The sequence below is a fragment of the Osmia lignaria genome, chromosome 1, assembly GCF_051020975.1.
Source record: "Osmia lignaria lignaria isolate PbOS001 chromosome 1, iyOsmLign1, whole genome shotgun sequence".
In the NCBI taxonomy this organism is placed as follows: Eukaryota; Metazoa; Arthropoda; class Insecta; order Hymenoptera; family Megachilidae; genus Osmia; species Osmia lignaria.
The window spans coordinates 10,548,922-10,570,952 of NC_135032.1; the positions used below are offsets into that span (position 1 = coordinate 10,548,922).

Below are 22,031 nucleotides of genomic sequence, written 5' to 3' on the forward strand. Positions count from 1 at the left end.
CGCTCAAAAGGAATTATCAGTTTGCGGGACGTAGAAGCTAACGTAATCGGGATTTGTCCGGAGTTTGGCTTCCTCTGCTAGATAACTATTGACGAGTTTCGACCTCATCTTCGAGATCGATTGACGTTCGTTTGCAGGGTCCACCTTAATAGTATTTAGGTCCAGCGGTGGAACTCGAAAGGAGCATCTAAAGTTCTGTAACGTAGATCCCTCTTCCGTGTATCGTTTCAGCTAAACGATTTATAAAATAATAATAGACTTAAAGAGATGACACGGAAGTTCCTCTATCTTATTCTAAAACTGTGCATCGTTTTTTCTGATTTTTATTTTATTTTCCCTGTTGCATCCCCTTTACCGAGGTACGAAAATAAACGCGACTTATTTTTGTGCCGTTTCTGCTTGCAGGAGTGGAACGATTACAAGCTGAAGTGGAACCCGGATGATTATGGCGGTGTCGACACCCTCCACGTGCCGTCGGAACATATATGGTTGCCGGACATTGTTCTTTACAACAAGTAAGTAAATTTAATCAAGTTTCTTAAACAGGCACCGTAAGTTCGTCTCTTAGCGATTTAAATTTTAATCCAAGATATGGTAGATACCGCATTTTAATTTCACCCTCGGGGTGTTTCTTAATTAAGTTTTATCGCCGCAATAAAAGTAGAGTCTTGCCGGAGTAAATTCGAAAATTTATATTGCTCGGAATCGGTCGAACTTTTCGAGAAACAAGAAAATTGGTGAACTTAAGGTGTCGTTGGCTGTTTCAACGGCGCAAGGCGTCGCTTCGCTGATAAAAAGTGATAAAATATACGACCGTGACCGAGAAGCAATTTGCCCTGCGACGTCTTGCACGAACGGCTGCGAGCCGGCCTGCGGAAGCAATTTGTCCGTTCGAGAGATTTTTATTTTTACAACCGGAAAGGGCCACCTTAAACAGCTGTTCGATAAGTCTCCTCCCACGTTGGATATTGCGAAAGCTCGACGTTCGGTCTCGTTTTAAGCTTTCGTAATTTATATCGCGGATACATAACGGGCTGGCAATAAACGTGACCGTAAACGCGGGTTAAACATCTATTCCATCAGCGTAAAATTTCAACTCGTTGGAAAGTCATCCGTTAGACTTTCCAATCGAATCGTTAGAACTCACACATACAACTCGCAATCTAGAGATCCACGGTTCAAATCCTTGGTTCCCAACATTTTTTATTTTTTATAATGATAATTTGTCTCCTTTTGAATAACTATTACATAAAAATTATCATAAAAAAAAAAAAAAAAAATTGTTGGGAACCAAGGATTCGAACCGACGACCTTTAGATTGCGAGTCATGTGTTTAACCACGGAGCGGATCCATGACTCGCAATCTAAAGGTCCTCGGTTCAAATCCTTAGTTCCCAAAAATTTTTTTTTTTTTTTACGATAATTTTTATGTAATAGTTATTCAAAAAGAGACAAATTATCATTATAAAAAATAAAAAATGTTGGGAACCAAGGATACTATCTTTTAGTACGTATTCTGATCGACTGCGTGCTCTTATACCACCTTTCTCTAGAGAAGGCAATCTTCGGACTAGAATACTCTTGACAATCCCCAGTGCCAAGTAAATCCTAGGAATCATTATTCAAGACAAGGCGACCGTCATCCGTGCCATCGTCGAGCGTTCCAAATGTAGCCATAATATTTCACCGAGCGTTAATCTGGCCCGGAGTTGATCCCCCTTTGGCCCATTCTTTTCTCCGCGGTCGGGCAGCGTGTATCGGGCACGGGTCACGCTGGCCCGGCTCGTCCGTCACCTTGGTCCGTCTCATACTTCATAGGATTTTAGCGGGAAGTGCAGAGCACGGTATCTCGTAAACTAGCCGCGGAATATTCCACCAGGCTACGTGACGTTTTCACCGGCATCGGTTGGGGCGATTTTGAAAATCCAGCCAGAAGGAGAAGGAGTGGTTCGGGCGCCGCATACGTCGCACGTAACCCAGCCTCGGCTAACTCTGAGAAATAGAATCTACTTTACCGTACGGTCGAGACTTTTACGAGGAACCCGGATGGCTCGTGTTTCTCCGACGTCGACTTCGTCAGAGATTCTTCCTTCCGCTTCACGGGATACGAAACGAAATCGATGCTCCCTGTGTTTCTTAACCTAGCATTTTTCCCGGTTTCCATTAGCGGAGACAATTATTGGGCCTGGCCAGGGCCACGGCTAAACGGTCGACTAAATTGTTTCGGTTAACGAGTCAAGTTCGCGGGGGAGTTTAACACGTTCAACTTCCGTAGGATCGAGTGAATTTTCACAGTTATCCGTTGGAATGATGCTCCGCACGGTAGTTTGCTTTGATTATTCTTTCCTTAACGATGTAATTACCTATGCCAGCGTTCCGCTGGGTTCTATGCAGGTAATCGGTAGCTCGGCGCTCAACGGCGCGAAGAAATTGAATTCAACTCGAGACACACATGCCCCCCTTTGCTGTTTCTGTTTATCCATGTTGCTTTGCTTCGTGTAATTGGATTGCCGGCTTCAATGGAGTATCTCTGATCTTCCGATGCCACTTTGAAGTGGTACGTTTGATACCCAAAGGGTTGTCTCGATCGAAGTTTATCGGTAATGCGTTTAGCTACGCAGCCTTTCGGCGGGTCTTTATTTCTTCGGATGATCCCGTATTAACGCGCTTCGACAGGTAGCGGAATTCCATTATCACGGTTCACCACCGCGCGGTACTCAACTTTATTTAACCAGTTCACTGCAGAATTTAATTTCAAAAAGTACATAGAAGTTTTATTGGTAATATGACATTTTTATTACTTCTTATTGAAATTTGGAGTTTTTACAGTAAATGGTAATTTTTTATTTTGCACAAGTATATACATCAACCATACCGAAATAAAATTAAATGGTTAACACACAAATTTTGTACAAATAATTACAATAATTTTTTTTTTTCAATAGATTAAAACATGTGTCCTGCCAGGTTAACAATAATCCCTGTCAATGTAAACGTTCGATAACGCGCAAGGTGTACGATTAATAATGCGTTAACACGAACATTTTCCCGTTTACCCTGACAAGTGCGTCTCATTGTGCTCTCGAGCGTTGTCCCGTAAAACCTGACAGCCAGAGACGCGTCTGGATCTCGACGAGTTTATTTCAATTACGCATTGAAGTGCTTTCGACGCGGCACGCGTTCAATGGAAAATCATAAAGAACCTTCTCGAAGTCGAAACTCTCGACATACATTACGTCGTTTCAATTACTCCGAACCGATGGGGTAAGGAAGGGCGAAGAGGAGCGAGAGGGGTTAGGAGGAATCGATTGTCCCGTCGGCGTTTCGAAAGGCTCAAAGTATCGGGGGCTTTGTGTAGCCCCGACAGCATGCAAATGTGGCCTCTCTTCGATTTCGCCATCCAGAAGGGCGAGGCTGACGGATAGAAAAGTAATTTGTATGGTATATTCGAATCTGATTAATAATTCACCGCGGTTGCCCCCGGAGGACTTTGAAAAGGAAGTGGCCCGTTTGTGAAACTGGAATCATCTATGTAGTCGTCGTCGCGGCTGCGATCCAAAGGATTTCATTCGTGATTTCAGGATATCGAGGGAAGCGTTATAATACGGCATCGTTTATATCAGTTGAATTTTGATAACGTCGTTCGTTTGACGTCCCCGAGACCCGGTGACCGTATTCCTTTCAACAACGCTACCTTTGACCACTTTATCGAATTTCAAGCCTCTCTGTCGAAGGCAATTTGCTGTTTAATAACTTGGTCACGGCTTTGCCGCGCTGTTACAGACGAAAGTTTGTCGATTGCTTTTCTGACGTTCCCCGGGGACCCGAAGATGAACTGAATTATTGAGAGTTATCTGGATTCTGGTATTTAACGAGATCGTCTTAATATTTCTAAGATTTCAGCAACTAAACGTTTCAGAAATATTTACTTTTCATTAAGTGCGGAATTGCGGTATGTTAAGTGGCCCTGAAAAGACTGATAGTGTGTGGGTGGAGGTCCCATGTATATAGGTCTCTGACCTTCCATAACTTGACGCGAAAAATTGAATTTTATATTTCATAATTAAAAATATTATTTTCCTTCTAAATCATAATTAACGCTTAGCTGGTTTATAATGTCCACAGTACCAGCTAAGGGTTAATATTAATATAATCAAAATTTAAATTTTGACAGTTCTTTCTTTGTAATTCCATTTTCCTAAAGGAAGACTACTCTAATCAAATAATATAATCAAAATTTACATTTTGAAAGATCTTTCTTTGTAATACCATTTTCCCTAAGGAAGACTACTATAATCAAATAATACAATAAAAATTTAAATTTTGAGAGTTCCTCTTCCTTTGTAACTCCATTCTCCTTAAGGAAGACTCCTTTGCTTAACACTGTACATATGCATTAAATGGCTATTTTGACTGTCAAAAGTTATGACAATTTATATATAACCAAGTTTCGGATTGGAGAGGTTTGATGATAGTCTAGCAAGGAGAGACTGCTCCGTTTGATTAACCGTTCTCGTTTACAACTTCGGGGTCAACGCCCATTCTCAGCCAGCTAGAATTTCCCAGACCGCTCTGCGACAGTTCTTCATCGACCCTTCGACTGGTGGCGAGGTTCCCTTAGCTTTCGAGGGTGTATCAATTAAATCGAAGTCAAGTTGACCCGGTAAACTTGACTTCTGAGCTCCCTAGTTTCCCACTTTACAGCGACGTCTTGATCTCGCCATTTCTGCGTACCCAATCAATATCATTACGATACGTATTTCCAATCAATTTAGAACAATTCAATCAACGCGTTCGTCAAATGTATTCGATTCGCCGGAATTCTCTCTGTCGTTCTGTTTCGTTTCTTCGACTGGTTTCTTGAGAAAACCACTCGGAGAAGAAGTTTCTTTCAAGGGAAACAAAATATTTCGGTTCGTTTTTACGAGAGTGATTTGTATGTATACATGTAAATTAAGCGACCAGTCGATGGTAGCACTTATTAGAAGAAAGTGGTCTCGGTGAAAAGAAAGTTTCTCCTCTGTAACCGAAGTTTATCCGAAAAAAGGCTCTTTCGCGGGGACGAAAAGTTCTCCGGGGGAAGTTTTTCCACCGGTGATCGATAAAGGGTGTCGAGGCTGAGGGTTTCTTTCGCGAGCCTGAAGGAACGTCGACAGATCATTCGGTGAAATTTAATTAAGAAACGACCGACTCGAAAGCGAAACAAACGATCGATAACCTGGTTCGCGACGTTATAACACTTTGATAAATCTGAATTCGATATTCCCTGCTCGGTAATTATCTGGCGTCGGGTAATGAAATTTGGAGGAATTTTTATGATGCATCGAAAATATTTCATTTGCTTTCAGAGAGAAAATTCGGTTTCTTTGAATTTCAATTTCCAATATTCGAATAATAAACCTTTGAGCTCCCCGGGAAATGAATGCAACGATTCATTGTTAATAACAGAAATGGTGCGTGTTATCGATAAATATTATAACATAATAACATTGTAATTCGTTGTTTAATAGAGCGGTTAAAAGCGTATAAGGAAGGGAATTATTGAAACTTCAATATTTGCCGTGGTTAAGTGAAAAGCAGAGCAACAAGAAATTCGGTTTCATTGATCAAATTTAATTCCTCGCCCTGTTAAATACAATTTTCCTCGGTAGAGAGATAAAGGCAATAGACAAGAACGAGCCCTCTGTTCGCCGAAACAAGACAATAACCGTAACAATATTCCTGGTTAATCGAGAATCGCTGGATTTAATCGAATCGTGGAAACACAGTATTAAAGGCCAACGAGGGCAAATCGTCTGGTCGATGAAAAATGAAAACGGATATTTCCTCGAGCACGTTCCGATCCGGCTCGATTGTTACTTAAAAAGAAGTCTGCGGTCTGGAAAGCTTGATAGTTTGCCCTTTCGAAACGAACGTTTCTTTTCTCGCTGCAACTCCGCTTCTATTATGTAAAAAGTTGTACATGTTTCCAGGTGAAAATCAATTGTTCCGATCTTTATTTAATCGCCATTTTTCAAGGGAAAACAATCGCCTATTGAATAAAGGAATATATTGGAACACGTGTTATAAATATTTTACATAACACGTTGTTTATACTCTGTTGTTGATACGCGTCAATATTTAACGCAACAATGTAGCAAAACAAAGAGAACAATCGGGTCGTATACACTTCATGGTGTAAGGGTTAAATCAACCCTTCCACGTGCTACAATAGGCGACGAAAACGCGTTGGCTCGGTTCCAGCTACCGATACGCAATTAATGACCATCATACACTATATAATTACCATTGATTCTCGTTGAAATGAATCGAATATTCTGCGGTGAATCGCGTACGGTGCGCGAGGGGGTGTAAAAAAGGAAGGGTAGAAATAGTTTCACAGGGCGCGGCACCGGGTAAAAGTTGAAATTACATGGAAACTATTTCCCCGAGGGCTGTATCACGGCCCTGGCTGTATCGAGGAAAAACGATTTTCGTTGAAAGTGATCCAATAGCGGGCGAAAAAGCGGTCGTGTGTTAGTTCGATGCAGATAGGACAGGATCCAATAAAACTGGCGAAGCGTCGAGGTGCAATCAACGATGCAAATGCTTGGCCGCGTAAAGAAAGCCGCATGAAAGACGGGAGATGCGTTTTTCATACGTCGAACTCGTAGAGATCCATGAAATCTTCGTATTTGATAAATTTCAATTTTGAAATGAATTTAGAAATTCTAGAAATTCTTCCATTTAACTCGAGGCATGCACCCCAATAGATACAAAAAATCCGTCCAGAAGGTCGGCGACGCACGGTGTTTAGGTTCTAATCCCTCTGTCTGTAGTGGAATCTAGATTCCTGGCCTTCAGTATCATTAGATAAATAGAACTGGGGCTTAGAAACTCTCTCCTAGATTTTTAGAATCCTCCCCTATGTACATATCTACCAAGAATTCATCCGAAAGGTCGGCGACGCACGGTTCTTATTGTTAGAATAGAAGCAGGTGTGCAGAAAGGCATAGAATGTTTTCAATATCGGCTGTCTATTTGTCAGTGCAATCAAAGAGATAAATAGATGTCGGTTCGTTATAGGAGGAACGGGTAAAACGGGTTCGGGTACAATGACCCGGCCACTGTTACGTGGACAGTGTGAAATGCAAAGTTAAAATATGCAAGGAACGTACGTGTGCCGGAATCTCGTTACTCCATTATCGCCGGATTACCGCGCCTGCAACTCGTCCCAGACAGGCTGGTAATCCGGTCGCGGCGTGTGCCACACGCCCCCGCACGCGGCAACGCGCGTGTTAACGAAGTAACACGACCTCAAAGTAACCGGAGAGCTGCTCGCGAGATGGAGCTTCGACCCCTGGAGAAATTGCTCGTTCCATGGGGCACCCGCTTAACGTTTAAAACCTCGTTCGCGGGCCCGGGTATCCTGGCTGAGAGCTCGTTACTCTCGACCATGGGAACTTCAATTAAGCTAGACGCACTTTTACGAACCGCTGATACGCTTTTACAACGATCGTTCTCCCGCGAGAACGAGACTTCGATATTACTAGATATCCTGTTCGATTCAGACAAGGTTTTTTGTCCTCCAGTTTTCAAACGTGGAAGAGCGAGTGCTTTTTACAGAATTATCTGCCGTTCCATCTGACCTTTTCGAGTTCCATCAGATGGGACTAATGATTCTGTGGAAAAGAAAATTAATTTTTCATCATTTTATATAAATTTTTATTCAAATATGTTAAATGTTTGTCGAGTTGTAGTCGGTACTACATGATTTATCATCGCGCCGCATTTATCGTTGACTCGTACTACTTAAAAATGAATTTTTCCATGGTACTATTAATTATCGCAAACTGTCATTTCGATCCTTTTATATAAATATTATATATTTGCGGAGTTACAGTCGGCAATCCCTGATTTATCATCGCGTCGCGTTTATCGTTGACTCGTACTACTTAAAAATGAATTTTTCCATCATACCATTAATTACCACAAACTGCCATTGCAATTTTTGAAATGTCCCTCAGTAATTCGTTATAAATGAACAAAATGATCCATTAAAAATTCAATTACTTTAAAAAAAACATTAGAAGCAAAGAAAACTTTGTTTCATCGTTTAACGAAACGAGTGGACGCGTGGGTGATAACAGTATCAATAACCGTGTCTGGAAATTGTTTCTCGCGGTTTCTCGCGAAATTGTATACCAGTACTTTGCTGTTTAAAATTTATCACGCAGCAACGGTGGTCGTTTCTGTCCAGGAGGCAGCTACGTGTTGAGTTTATGATTAGTGGCACGCGACAATTCTGTTCGAAACACAGCCAGTTTATATCGCGTCAGGGTAATACATTTAACGCGCGAAGCATAACGCGAGCTTTAACCGGTGTTTCAAGTCTGGCCGCCGGTAAATTAAAAGGAAATTGAACTGTTCGCGGAGGTATCAAATTTGTGAGTTAATGCTCGTAAGTCACGCGTTCGTTCTCGAACGGGGTGTTCCGGATCTGTGTTCGTGCAAATTAACGACGCTTTAACTCAATTACAGCCGGATTCGATATTTCTGTTACCCTTTCGTATCGATCGATCCTCCACGTTTATAGGCGTGAAATTTTCTCGTTTTTCACCCGGATCAATTGCTTTTTTGATAATTGAAGACGGTGGTCCGAAATGGGAACGGATTTCAATATGAAAATCGAGCCAATTTGTTTCGACGCGAGGCGAATATAAAAACATCGCGGAAGGTGACGGGAAAGAAAGTCTTTCCGGGAAACTTCGTTTCTCAATTCTAACGCAAACTTTTATAATTTCAATCCTTCGTTCTCCGGCGTATATCTTTTTTCATCCCCTCGAACTTGCCTCCAACTTATCCCCCCGAACGCTTCGAACTTCCACGCTTCATCGAAAGTTTGTAAAATAATGCGCTAAAGAGCGTGCTCGGAGGGGGGTGGCAACCCTCGAAGGAGGTCGCGTTCTAACCGAAAACCGAATTATCCCCGCGCGTCGAGTGGCAAAACTCTGTGTCTGTTCGACTATCATCATAGCTGTCGCGCGCATCACCGAGTATTCTCCTTCGTTTCTGTCTTCATCAGCCCCTCTTCTCACCCCGTGTCTCACCCCCCCTGTTCTCGCGTCGAGTCGAGTACTCGGCGACATCCAGGCGCATTATAACGGCCTAGGTGCCGGCTGACCTAAAATATGCCAAGTACATGTGGCCCTGTTAGAATCTCAGCTTCTCTATCCGCGCTATACCAACCCCCCTCTTCAACCCTCGGATACCGGCCCTGATGCCGGCTAAATGCGACGCGACGCTGCACGTTCTGTCGCATAAACACGCGCGAATTCGACGCCAGCTGCGATACGCCTTGATTGCTAATTCCTGTGTCTCGGTTTCTGAACACGGCGCAACGTTATCGAATGACGGGGGTGAGTTTTGCAAATAGCGCTGGATGAAACTGTAATAAAATAAATATTTTTAAACGGTTTCAATTAACCTTTTCAAACGCTCAGCGAGCCAGGTTAGTTATCAAAATTTTATTTCATTTCTGGGCTGAGAAATTCAGTGAATACTTTTTCTGTCAAAATGTATTTAATTATAATTGCTGATAATGAAACCATTATTTAGAGATAGAGTTATCCGTTCTTGGTTAGTTTCCTTCGAGACTGAAGATCGTTTAGCTAACTCATTCAAGATAATCAAGCTTGGAACGAAGTTTCTAAGTCCATCTTATCTCTGTGTATCTATCCATCTGCCTGGAATTATAGCGATTCGAATTACTAAGATCCATTATACAAACTTCGCGATACTAGTATCTCATTAAATGTTCCATCAGTGAATCAGTATTATCAAAAGGAACTTGAGTTATCTTTTTTCCTCTCCTGGCTTGCTGTGTACCTATAAACGAAGGGCTGAAAAATCGCGTCGAAGACATTGCGAGGGAAATAGAATTTCCTGGAGGAAAGGAGCTTTCTCGCGACGGAATTTAAATCCACGGAGAGAAGGAAGCGCATTTTCTGATAGCACGCCCCGATATTTCCTCGAGCTACTGAAGGAAAATGGACTGGCAGTAGCGAGGAAACAAACCGCCATTGTCACAGATCGCTGACCGTTCGCGCAAAATCCACGATAATCTTTTTCAAGCGGATCGTTCGTGAATCAAGCATGCTCGGCTGATCCTTTTCACCCCGCTCGTTTGTCTTGTTTCGAACTGACCATCGAGTATCGATGTTCGAAGCAATTTAAAAATTTCAGACTTAATTGATTTACGACTTCGAGAATCGCGAAGCTTAGATATTGGCGGAAAATCATTATTTTTTTTCGTGGTAATTGTTAAAAACAAAACGAGAAGCATTTCAGCCCGATAACGCGAAACGTTCGACAGATGCGGCTCCACGTTTTTTCAATTCCGCGGATCGCCGTGCGAAATTATGCGAATTGAACGGTATTTGCATAAAACCGCTGCCGGAATAGAAATTTCTGTCGGTCTCCTGTTGAATATTTAAAAATCCCGAACGACCCGCCGTTGTTATCAATCGATGAAATTTTCATTTTATAAAATTCCCTGCCAACTAATGGCACGGAATCTTTCTCGAACTTAATTCCGACGGTGTCCCGGAGAAATTACGATTCTTTTCACTGTCCAAAAGCCATTCATCCATCTCGGTATCTGCTAATCCGAATGCCACTAGGAAAAGATTTATTTTTCTCGATAACTCCTGCTTTTACGTCATAAACGTAGCTTCTACGTGCTTCCCGGCATCGTTTATTGAGATTTACACCGACATTGTTTTCAACAGGATGTACCAAGCTGAACGGAAGATACGTGTTACGATCAGCGGGGTTTTAACCCATTTGTAAAATTGCAAAAGGTGATAGATTTGAAATTTAAAGCAAAGGCATCGTTTATCGTCTTCCAAATGAATTTCTTCATGAAAATTTATTCGACATTCATAAACCTATTTGTTAGATCAAAGAAGAATCATTTTCGATCGTTAACGAAGTGTCTTTCCTTTGATGATCTCTAAAGAGACTTGGTAAACTTAACGAAGTGTAAAAAGTGATCAAAAATTGACGATTCTATAAAATTTCCGATAATTGAATTTCTTTATGGTTTCGATCCTTTCTTTTTACAAATAGAAGAGAGGAATGGAACCATAGAGATATCCTTTACAACCAGAGATAAACTTTCTCCATGAATTTCATTCTGCGATCAGGAGGAAACCAGCGGGCACCGATGGAACGTTAAGTTTAATTGTAAAGAACCATGATCCGTACTAATCTCGTTCCACGTATTTTACGTTGACGCGATCGCGAATTTATCGCCGGTGCGATTTTAATTGGCTGAAACGGGTCCCCGGCCTAGGATCCTCGGTGAAAAAAGGAGAAAAACGGTCTGCAGAATTTCCCGTTCTACCACGAAACTTATATCGATCCGTCGACCATGCCCATCTCGCGGTACGTTCAGTAACGTAGCAACCGAATGCGCGGACCATTTCCTTCGAATTCAATTTCTTTGAAAAATTATTTCCACTTCGAGAACACCCATAGACATTTCAAGTTACTTCAATTTATTTATTTAGACAGTAATTGTTCCCCGGACGATTCTCATAAAATTTTTCTAACAGGATAAAAAATGGCGAGTTTAAATCAAATTTAATCAAATTTTAATATCAAACTGGGTATTGTGAAAATTTATTGAAGAAGAAATTCATTAAATAGAGACGAAGGCTGTTCTATGCATAGTAGTAATTTTCATTGGAACACGTACCAGCGAGAATTTCTATAAATCCAACGAGATACTGCAATGTTAGCCGAGCAAAGAACAGTTTCCACGCCACTGGAAACGTTCCACCCTTCGGCTCCTCCCCAAGAGTCACGCTGAATGGCAAACTAAATCTCAAGGTTTAAGAAGAGATACATGCGTCCTTCATCCCCCTTTACCCCTTAACTTTCCCAACTTCGATACGCGTTCCTCCTTTATTCCAAGCGCAAGGGTGCATCGACCCTGGAACGGAGAGGGTGCCCACCCCGAATCCAACATTTCGACAGTTTTATTTTTAATCCCGACGGAATATCGCGCTCGGGGGAACGCGGAATAATTCGTTGGATTGCTTTAGCGGCGCCGTAAAGAATGCGAGTTTCGACCATTTTCCTTCAGTGTCTTCCTTTAAATAATTCGAAAGCTTTCTTTGCTCGACTCGGATGGAATTCGACGAATTATTCCGCAAATTTTGTTCTCATTAAATTAAATTCTGTGAATTGTTTTATTAAAATTGAAATTTGAAGAATTCCTAATTACCCTATATTTATTGCCATTTTTCTTAGGGAAGTCTGATTCATAAAAATACTTAAAAAAAATTTCGAAACCGTGACGAAACGAATGGTTAGATACATTGACAATTTCAGCGATATGAATCGGTGATTTAAACCGGCGCTGAAATAACAAATGGAAAACGTCGAGACGAGATACAGTACGGAGGCGAGAAATTCAATGTCCCTGGTCGGGATCTGCGAAGAGGACAATGTACATTTTTTTTTTTCTCTTTATGGTGTTCGACGTCGGTCGAGTAGACAAGCGCTTAAAAGGGACGTCAACTTTCAAGATTTACGCGGCGTCTGGTCGCAAGAACCGACACAAGACCGGTGGAAAAAAGCATGATTAATCGAGAGATCCGAAAGTTCTTTGGCGCGACTTTCGCGTTTCGCAGCCGTTCCTCTTTCATCCGGCTACGAGATTTCTTGCGTTTGACGGTTATGGGGTTTGCTACGATATTACCCCGCCACTATTCCCCTTTACTTCCCAAAGTTTTTACGATATCAAGTATATTGAATTACTTCTTCCACTATTAGGGAGTTTGTTGAGTCTGCGTGGCCGAAATAAATGGTAAAACTGAACTTCTGTTGAGAAATTTTCCTTTTTTTCAAGATCCAGTGGTTATAAATTAAACGCGGTCGTTTAGATTGTTTTATTTTATCAAAATTTTATAAATATACTTGATTTTATCACACTTTGATCGTCGCATAGTTCATAAAATAAATTCTTAGACGACGGACCATGGAGAGAGTCGCAGTTTTAATTCAAGGTTTTCCCAATTTTACATAGAGTTTCATTTAGGGTCAACTTAAAATCACGAATATTAATTAATTAATTAAATGATGTTCATTAGTAGGAATAAAATATAAAAAATTTCAGTTGTAAATTGAATTCGCGTCTGGAAAATTTGCCCAACGTAGGATATTAAGTTTAAAAACCATTAGGAACGCATTAGAAAGTCCGCGGAAGACTTGCGGTGGTCAGAATTATTCCTCCGCAAGCAAACTTCTTGTCAGCAAGCCAACGCGGACATATTCAGTAGTCCATCCGACTTGAATCAGCCAGTGGAAGTTGCAAAGAAGCAGCATTAACATAAAATGAATCTTTCAGTCCCGAAAGCGTCTAGTGAAAAGTTCTTTCAGCAACAGGACCGGTGTCTCTCGTCACGGTTCCCGACCGTCTCCTTCTATGGTGTTCGTAATTACGTGACGTCCACTTAAAACCAGCGACGTTTCTCCAAGAACAAAGCTCGAGATATTCACGGAGACGTTGAAAACGTCAGGCCTTGTGCATTCGCCACGAAATTATTTCCCTGTCCACGCATTGTTCTCGTTGTCCCGTACGAATCCTGAACACGGTGACTCTCGGGAACGACCACTTCCGGGTTCTGCCTCGGGCCAATTTTCGTACCGTTGCGACAAACGGCACGCGTTTTCGTCGTTTGCAAAAAATTCCAAAGGTAGACGAGATTTTTCGTTCAATTTTATTTCATTTCGTATTCAACAGTTATCATCTGAAAAGGCGATAAGTTTTGTCAGCTTGCGGGGAACGATTCGTTTACACCTGTTTTCCCGCCTCGTATATTTCGTCGGGCTGGATAAAAAACTGGGGTCGTTTCGGTTTATTTCGTGTTACACGCGAGCAACCTCAATTCCCAGCAAACGTTCATTCATCCACGAAGCGATCCGCTGCGAAGCACGCGCACCTGTCGCTGACTCGAGCGTAGTCGCAGCATATTAAGATTCAAAACGTGCTTTTCCCACTGATTTTCCATATTCTGACCGGCTGTCGGGAACAGCGTTTTCCCAACAGAGAATTTATTGAAAGCCCGTTCTCTTTCTGCTCGCGGAAGCAATTCGGTTCGATATTGGGCCGCGATTTTACGCCCGGTCACTCGCGCCATTGTTTGCCTTCATTAAAATAAGATTTTTACACCTGTCGTTAAGATTCTCTTTCGTTGCTGGATTCGTTTCTTTTTCCCAGTGTTCAGAAAATTTTTCGATCTTTTAGCGATAGATAAAGTTGAAAGTGTGCAACGATAAAATTATTTAAGACAATTCAGGATGAAGCGAGAAGGAGGAAATTCATGGTAGAAAGGAAACCGAGTAAGCGACTTATAATAAAAGAGGTCCTGCGAATATAGCGCAACAAGTGCAGTTGCAGCAACGACAGCTGCAGCTGCAGTCGCGCGTATTATATTAGAAATCCAACCGCATTACCTCGTCGAGTTTATTCCTCGGGAACACTGTTTCCCCAGCATCCAATGTAGCCTTTAGAACGTGCACTTTTCCTGCTCACTTTCATTGTTTATTCCGTGGATTTTCTTATCTCTTATCTTGGTCGTCGTCTCGCACTTCGACGCGCCACTGAAATTTTTCTAACACAGGTATTGAAATTTTATCCTTTGAAACATCACGTGAGAAAAGTAATTTTTGTTAAATTAAGAAATTTCAATATTTTTAACAAATAAAAATTCCAGATTTCCAAGTGAAAAAATTTCAGCAGTTATTTGAAATCCTATCAGTTAGAGGTAGCTTTCAGATAGTTTTGCAGCTTAATAATCAAGAGATTAATTAACGACACGCAAAAGGCAATATCGTTGATCTCACATTGAAGTCGCCTTCTAACGAGGGTGAAGGGTGGACGAAGAAAAAAAAATATCTTGGCAACATAAATCAGGGTGGACATTAATTTTGTTTTCAGCGCCGATGGCAACTACGAGGTGACCATTATGACCAAGGCGATTTTGCACCATACGGGAAAGGTCGTGTGGAAACCGCCGGCTATCTATAAATCATTCTGCGAGATCAACGTGGAGTACTTTCCCTTTGACGAGCAGACTTGCTTCATGAAGTTTGGTTCGTGGACTTACGACGGGTACACGGTGAGTAATAAGATTCGACCGACAATTCAGCCACCTTTACGGGGCGATTAATCATCGTCAAGAAATTTTAGCCATCTTTGATAACGAAGACACGACCAGGGTGTCGTGTTTTAACTTAAGAAACTCAATTATTCGACAATTTCAACTTCTCCAGTGTTGGATTAATGGAAGGTTTGAAGGGGGCTACAGTCTTGGGGTTTTTGAAAAAAATTCTGAAAATATTTCTTTTACCAGCGCCCTTTTATTTAGAATAAATTTCAGCTTTTAAACTAAAGTAGCTTTATAATCCCAAGCTTCAGAAATTTTAATTCCTTCCTGAATTCCCCAGGAGAAGTTGAATTGAATGAAAGAAAAATAAAAAGAAAAATTTCTTCACAAACGACGGGGCTGTGGAAAACACTATTTAGAAAAAAGCTATTCCCAAAACGGTCGTCCATCTTCGACGTTCGCTCTTCCTCTTGTATCCCGATAAGAGGAGCCTTTTTTAAAGGCACCGACTTATCATCGAACGTATAAGTCACTTTACAAAAATGTAACGCTTCTGACGATAAGCGAAAATCACCGGAACATCGACGTTCCATTTATATCTGCATCCCTCTCGTGGCGATGGTTTCGTTACGTTTTTCCCTCCTGTTGTTTCTTTCTTTTTTTTACCCTTTGTTCCGTACAGGATTTTATTTTTGTAGACGAGTACGTTACGACACGTAGTTCGCTATTCGTAAAAATTCAACGAGCCATCGAAATTCTGCACCGTACTGTATCGTTTCCCGCTTTGAATCGAATTCGCCATTTAGTTTTATCAGCGGATATCTTTTACCTTTCGAATTTGCATATTGCGACCAGTTTGATAGAATAACACGCCGTTTAAAATTATCCTTTCAGAATTTTCTGTTGCTATTTTTCTATGAAAAATGGATGGCGTGTAAAGGGGTTGTTTTTATGGCTACTGGATAAATCGTAAATAATGATAAGGATTATTTTTTTTTTTATCCTCTTTGAATTTCACTCGAAAACAACGTTTTATCTAGCGACATCGAGTCGAGGACAAAGTATGATTGGATGTAGGGTGACTGGTCGAAGAATTTTTTATCCGAAAGAAACGATGGCGAAGGTGAACGTGACCGGTTTTTATAACTCGATCGATCTCTTAAGGAATACTTTATTAGACCGTAAGTGGACCTGGATAGAAATATGACCGCGCTGGTAATGCAATCAGAGCCCCAAGGAATACCTAAATCGCGACTGAACCTCTGGCAAAATGTCATTGGTTCCGTGACGTCATCGGTTGCAAATGTTCGGAATTGCAAATGGAAATATCCTCCAAAAGAAGACAAGTTTCCAAGAAGGTAACATACTTTCCAGTATCGTATAAAGTGTTGCATCCGCAGTCCTGAAAGATCAATCGATAATAATTTATCGAACCGACTAATTAATTTCTATATCGACGTAGCGAGTGTCCTTTAGAAGACTAATGAATAAATTTCCGTGAATTAAAAAATTCCCATTAAACCGAGTCTCTTAGATTCTCTATTAAATCACACGCTCGCGTCAACGCGGAAAAATGTTACCTGAACTTTCCACGTCGCGTCTGAACTATTAATTACGTTAGCAGTTACGTTGACAGTTCTATTCCCCGGTGTTTTTCTTTCATTTTGCCTTGCCCCGACTCGCCGACGAATCCCCGGAGATTCTTGGATTCTAAAGCGTTCGAACATTGTCTGCTTCCCAGCGAGGAAATAATTTATACAGCTGCAGAACGGTAAATCTTCGATGAATCACTTAGTTGGTCCGTGTTTTTTTCTTCTAAATTATCAATATCATTCTTATATTATATATTCTTATTTTGGAAGGAAAAATAAGTTACTCTGAAAGCTTTGAGAATTTGTTGTTTCATAATTGGTTCTCTTATTACACTTTCAACCCCTTTGAAGGGCAAAATTTAAGTGCCTTCTTTCATTAATTTCATCTCATTTTTCGGTGACGTACAGTATCGAGCAAGGCATCGAAGGAGGAGATCTCAAAATCATAATTTTGATTATATTAATATTTAAAAGTGATTTAGAAACGAAATAGTATAACTTTTAGTTATAAAATTTAGTGTATATTTGAGGAATATTAATAATGAAATAAATATCAATTCAAATTTTCGCGCGTAAACGTTTGAACGCAAGTGGTGGTCCGCCACAGGTCTATATATTAGGGCCTCCACCCACTCAGTCTCAGTCTGCGCGCAGCCGCCTAGGGGGGCGGATGCGAGTCCAGGATTTTCCATACTCGGAACTGTACATCAACTTCACTCGTTATCCTTATCATCGTCATTTGAAATCTTCGTAAACTTGTCTAGAACGATGGAAAAGCATCTAAAGTTAGAAGCTTGCAAGTTTCAAGAAGCTTTAGAACAATAGATCGTCAAATGTCACGATTGAAATAGAATCCATTTTGTGCGAGCACTCGATGAGTAGAAGAAAGTTCACGTAGAGAAAGCGGAGCTCGCTTTATGACTAGCGTTTATCTGTTTCGTGCGATCAACCGTTTTCTGTCTCGCGGATGAAGCGCGTTACCATTGAATCCGAGAGAAACCGACCCTTTCATCGATTCTATTAACACACTTGTTTTGTTCAAAGGGAGTATCGAGAAGTTGCTGAAAAATCGTGTAGAATTATGTTCCGCTATGTTGAAAGGACTGTTCTCGTTTCGACGAAAGGGTAAAACGATTTTCAATGAAACGTTACGATTTATCGATTACCATTGGCAGCTATCAGACTTCTTTCCCGTTGCTGTTCCATCGAGGAATATCCTTGGAATTTCGTGGATCCCTCGATACAGGAGCAACGTGCTAACAGACGTCAATAAAATGCCACGAATCGTCGATTCCATTTGTTGATGCCTGCTCGAAGAACTCTTTCTTTAGGAATTTTCTCAACTTTGATAAGCTCAGCTGAAATCCTCGACAGACAGACACATCGAGCCAATCTTCTTTGCTCTTTCTTCAGGAACTCTGTCAATTAAATGTTGCTGTACTTTCACATAGAGTAAACGTTCTTTCCTTAATCTTTGAACAACGGAACTTGGGTCAATTGCGACTCCAACTTACAAAAAACAAGGCTGTTAATTTAAAATAAAATTTAGAAAGTGATTATAATATAAAATACGGTATGGGATTTTAATCGGGCCTCTCTCCATGGTCCGCCCTCGGAGGATTAACATTTGCAAGCTTATAGTCTCTGATAATTAGATAATTTACAGGGGATTTGTAACTGAGGATTAATAATTACGATTGAATTAGTATTTAATAGGCTGAAATGTCACAAAGGGAATAATTCCATAACAATAGGGGATGATGGTAGTTCAGAGCTTGTCGAAATCCTTTTCGTCGCCTGTTACCCATGACCAACCCACCTTCCTCTGCGGACGGCTAGATTTGTCCCTCACCGACAAATCCACCTGTCCGTGGATTTCACCAGTGAACACACCGTTGCGGGAATAAATCCCGCGTGTGAAACGATAAACCATTCCTGTGGCTGTGAACGACCATCACCAGCTGTTCACTGACCATCCTTTCAAACGGGAATTTTACACCTTTCGATTTTACTAGCTTTATCGGTATCGCAAAATTTTCTTTATTTCTCGACCAACAACAGATTGTTATTTGTTGTACAATTTATTTCGGAATGAAAAGGGGAAAGAACAGAGGGGCGTGGTTAACAGGCAGCTATCGAAAGATCTTAAAAGTGGTCCAAAGGGGATTAAGGGGCATTCTGATAGGAAGTTCGATGGTAGAAAGATTTGGCTCCACTCTCGAGACTTTATTCTCTTTCCCATATTCGACGTCTTCCAGAGGATCCGCCACCTATCTTAGCACCCATTAGAGCTATCCAATTTCTTTCCTTCTTTTCTTCCCTTGATCCCTGCTTCCTCCTTTCTTTAAACAATTGGATCCGTTGTGGCAAAAAGGAAAATAGAAAGAGCAGGATATTCTGCATCCTGTTTGACAGGAATCTTATTATGCCTTCAGAGTTGCATTTAGGTGTCATGGAAAAAGAAATATATACCTTTATTCTATTTAAATATACCACGGTGGATAGGATTATTCTAATGGAAAATGTGGTAGATCGTTAGAGGTCCCTGAAGCACAGTTGCAAGTTACTCGTTGTTTAAAAAAAAAGAGAAAAAGAAAATGGTGATTATTCTCGTCAGGAGTTGTCCTTCGTAGCCATTTTATTTTTGGCTGAAGAATCCCTCATTTCCCAGTTACACGACGTCTTATGAAATACCCCTTATTATTCATCGCCCCTCTACCTTTGTGTCTGTTTAACTCTCAGGCACGTACACGCGCACGGATATACGTAACCTCTGTCAAATGGCTGCTTTCGAGTAATGCTCCTTATCTCGGACCTCAATTACACGGTACACAGGGCTGTGGTAATCTTTAAACGAACCGACTATCGTTGCTGTTTGTGCACGAATTTACTGCAGTGCTCTCGTTACCGTTCAGCGTTATTGCCAATGGTCCTGGTCAAAAGTGTCGATTTTCTATTATCCGTAATAAAACTACAAAGACCGAGGGGAAGAGTCGAAACCACCAGTTAGGAAATATTAATTATCCCTGTGCTTCGAAACTAGTAATCCTTCGAGGTGGAATGACTATACCAATATAATGGGTAAATTTAAGTTTAACACTCTTGAGGACAGAGAAATTATTGCAGAGTTGAATTACTGGAGCTAACAAAATTTCATGTACCATCTCGCACACCTTCTATTGTTTTATTGTTATTCAATTCTCTTGTATACAAAGAAGTCTTATTCCCATAAAAGAAAGGGATTTTATCGGGGCTGTATTCTAATATCGTTCCGGATGTTTGTTCGCAGGTGGACTTAAGACACCTGGCCCAGACGGAGGACTCGAACCGGATCGAGGTCGGGATCGACCTGACCGACTACTACATTTCCGTCGAGTGGGACATCATAAAAGTGCCTGCCGTGAGGAACGAGGCGTTCTACATATGCTGCGAGGAGCCCTATCCAGATATCGTGTTCAATATCACCCTGCGCCGCAAGACCCTCTTCTACACGGTCAATCTGATCATACCGTGCGTGGGCATATCTTTCCTCTCGGTGCTGGTGTTCTACCTTCCTAGCGACAGCGGTGAGAAAGTCTCGCTGTCGATCTCGATACTGTTGTCGTTGACGGTGTTTTTCCTACTGTTGGCCGAGATCATACCGCCCACGTCGTTAACGGTGCCGTTGCTCGGCAAGTATCTATTGTTCACGATGGTGCTTGTCACCCTGTCCGTGGTGGTGACGATAGCCGTGTTGAACGTGAACTTTCGTTCGCCCGTCACCCATCGTATGGCCAAATGGGTGAGGGTTGTTTTCATACAAGTGTTGCCGCGATTCCTTCTGATCGAGAGGCCGAACAAGGACGACGACGAGGAGGAGGATGATGATGAGGGGGTAAGGAACGGAGTCGGTGTCGCCGGTATGAACGTCGACGGTGAACAGGTTGACGACGACGACGACGACGACGACGTGGAAGCGAGCAACGGGAAACCGGCCGAGGGCATGCTCACCGATGTGTTCCATGTACCAGAGACTGATAAGTACGACACGTATTACGGTAAAAGGTTCAGCGAGGAATACGAGATACCAACGCACGGGTTGCCACCGACCGCCACCAGGTACGATCTAGGTGCGGGCGGCACCGTGGGCACCGTAGCACCATGCTTCGAGGAGCCGCTACCCTCGCTCCCACTGCCGGGGGCTGACGACGACCTTTTCGGCCCGGCCAGCCCCGCTTATGTTCACGAGGACGTCAGCCCCACCTTCGAGAAGCCGTTGGTTCGCGAGATCGAGAAGACCATCGACGACGCTAGGTTCATCGCTCAGCACGCTAAGAACAAGGACAAGTTCGAAAGTGTGAGTAATTGTTTCATTAATTCTAGTTCGTTCATTTTTCTTAAGTATCCAGGCAAAATGGCACTGCCCTTTAATTCTCGAACAGCGGACCCCGGGTCAATCGTGATCCAAATTTACAAATCTTAGGGTGAAAAGTGGAGAAGCTAAGTTCAATTATATTTTCACCCGCGTACAGTGGAAGAATGTTGGGCCTCTCTCTAAGGTCCGCCATTCGAGGGTTGATACATTGACTGCCACAGTAGAAAAGGTAATACATAGTCAGACACATTGAAAGTATAATTATTAAGGATACGATTAATTAATTTTTCAATTTCTTATTAATTATTTGATAATGAAAAATGTGAACCTGATGACCATCATGGCAGTCAATGTTTAAGCAACTATCGTGAATATTTTCTCAAGTACTTTTCGAGATTTTTGTTCGAACAAATCGGTAAATTTCCGAAGTCAGCTTCCGGCACTAATCTCCGAATCTCGTGACAAGAAAGCGTATAAATCGTGCGACGTTCGACGAACGGAACCGAAGCTATTAACGGCAATCGGATCCTGAGGTGTTTCCGGCTGATTAATACGATCCGATACTACTGCTATCCTATCAGGTCTCGTATCATCGCTCCTACGGTTTATAATTCGACCTGGCTGACCGGATCTCACCTCACGATTCCCTTTGATTTCCACGCTCCATTACCGATTCCCTCACGTGACTCACTCGCAAAGATTAAAAAAAAAAATAAAAAAGGAGTATCCTTGGAACGCGTTGATCAGTTTCCACGTTCTCGATGCTTTTCCGTAACAGCGCAAACGCGCTTTTATCATTTCCCGCTCGTTTCATTCCACTTTCCAAATGGGATATCGATTTTTCCAGAGATTTCCGCTACGAACAAGAAATCAGAACGCATCGAACCGCGTTCTCTGTGTACAGGATTAGCTACGGCAGCAGAACAT

General features: G+C 41.8%; 1 protein-coding gene across 2 annotated transcripts in view; it reads left to right on the forward strand.

The window, feature by feature from the left end:
* Positions 1-22,031, forward strand: part of nAChRalpha1 (nicotinic acetylcholine receptor alpha1) — a 112,508-nt gene that overhangs the window by 71,375 nt on the left and 19,102 nt on the right. The window contains exons 4-7 of one of the 2 annotated variants that reach the window (XM_034328647.2): positions 406-515; positions 14,990-15,170; positions 20,040-20,770; positions 20,849-21,086. In XM_034328647.2, the coding sequence (XP_034184538.1) occupies positions 406-515; positions 14,990-15,170; positions 20,040-20,770; positions 20,849-21,086 (1,260 nt within the window). Of the gene's footprint in view, positions 1-405; positions 516-14,989; positions 15,171-20,039; positions 21,087-22,031 lie in introns of both variants that reach the window. The other variant, XM_034328646.2, reaches the window with a different exon arrangement.